The sequence below is a fragment of the Aptenodytes forsteri genome, unplaced genomic scaffold, assembly GCF_000699145.1.
Source record: "Aptenodytes forsteri isolate BGI_AS27 unplaced genomic scaffold, ASM69914v1 Scaffold147, whole genome shotgun sequence".
Taxonomy (NCBI): Eukaryota; Metazoa; Chordata; class Aves; order Sphenisciformes; family Spheniscidae; genus Aptenodytes; species Aptenodytes forsteri.
In genome coordinates, this window is record NW_008795320.1 from 1,103,746 (window position 1) to 1,104,908 (window position 1,163).

Sequence of the window (1,163 nt, forward strand, 5' to 3'; positions counted from 1 at the left end):
GGGGCTCGGCACGGCGCTGCCGGCTCCCTGCCTCAGTTTCCCCCGGCCCTGCAACACCAGAGCCCCCAGGGTGCCACGGCACATCGGCTGAGCCCTGTTTCCAAGGGGGAGCCTGGAGGCCCCGGGGATGGGCGTCGCAGCAGGAGGCAGGCGGGAGCCAGCGGGGGGGTTATTAGAAAATAAAGTGTTTAATAAAAGAGCAGCTCCTGCTCCCTTCACAGCACAGGGGAGGGCGGAGGGGACCGACCGCTGGGCAGCAGGAGACAACGCGGTGACAGCCACGGAGCAGGGAGCCAGAGGGGGAGGGGGAGGAGGAGGAGGAGGAGGAGGGCTCCCACCCGGCAGCACCCTCTCCTCGGCTGGCCTCCATCCAGCGTTTCAAGTTCACACAACCAAGGGGGAAGCCCGAGGGGCTCGGAGGGTCCGGTGGGAGGCGGCTCAGGACCCTGCCAGGTAGATCCCTGCGGAGGAAAGGCGGTGAGGAGGGGCTACGAAGGTCAGGGGCATGTGCCCGGTGCGAGGACGGTCATCACCGAGGGGCCAGGGCCTGATGTGGGCCCCCGAAATGGGCTACCTGCACCCTTCCCCAGGCTGGGCATCGCTGTGGGGCATCACCCAGTGAGGGGGGAACAGAGCTTGGGGTGGTATGGAGTGGACCCCTTGCACCCCAGGGCCATGGGGAGCAGGGAAGGGACCCTGTGCACTCCGGGGAAGGGACTCTGTGCACCCTGGGAAAGGGACCTCATACACCCCAGGACCACGGGGAGCAGAGAGGGGACCCCCGTCCAACCTGGGAGAGGGATCCCACGCACCCCAGGGAAGGGAACCCATGCACCCTGGAGAGCAGGGAAGGGACCCTGTGCACCCCAAGGAAGGGACCCCGTGCACCCGGGGGCCACAGGGGATGGGGAGAGGACCCTGCACCCCCCAGGGCTGTGGGGAAGGGACCCTGCACCCCCCTGGGCCCCACCAGCCGTACCTGTAGCAAACCTCTTCTTGACTAGTGACATGCGGTACCCGGCGCTCGCCAGCTCCACCTCGACGCCCGACAGTGTGCTGCCCTCGCTGCTGAACTGGGCTGCCACGGGGCTGGGCTTGCTGGGCCCGCAGAGGGGCTCCCAGCTGGCCGAGAGCCGCCTGGGGGGGACAGCAGAGAGCAGAGA

The 1,163-nt window shown here is 68.3% G+C and overlaps 1 protein-coding gene across 1 annotated transcript in view; it reads right to left on the reverse strand.

Annotated features, from left to right (window-relative positions):
• The window catches only part of LOC103899394 (F-BAR domain only protein 1), a gene marked incomplete at its 5' end in the record, with an annotated part of 8,078 nt that overhangs the window by 456 nt on the left and 6,459 nt on the right, over nucleotides 1-1,163 (reverse strand). Inside the window, 2 exons of the mRNA XM_009279873.1 lie at nucleotides 339-480; nucleotides 985-1,137. Of these exons, the coding sequence (XP_009278148.1) occupies nucleotides 339-480; nucleotides 985-1,137 (295 nt within the window). The remainder of the gene's footprint in view (nucleotides 1-338; nucleotides 481-984; nucleotides 1,138-1,163) is intronic.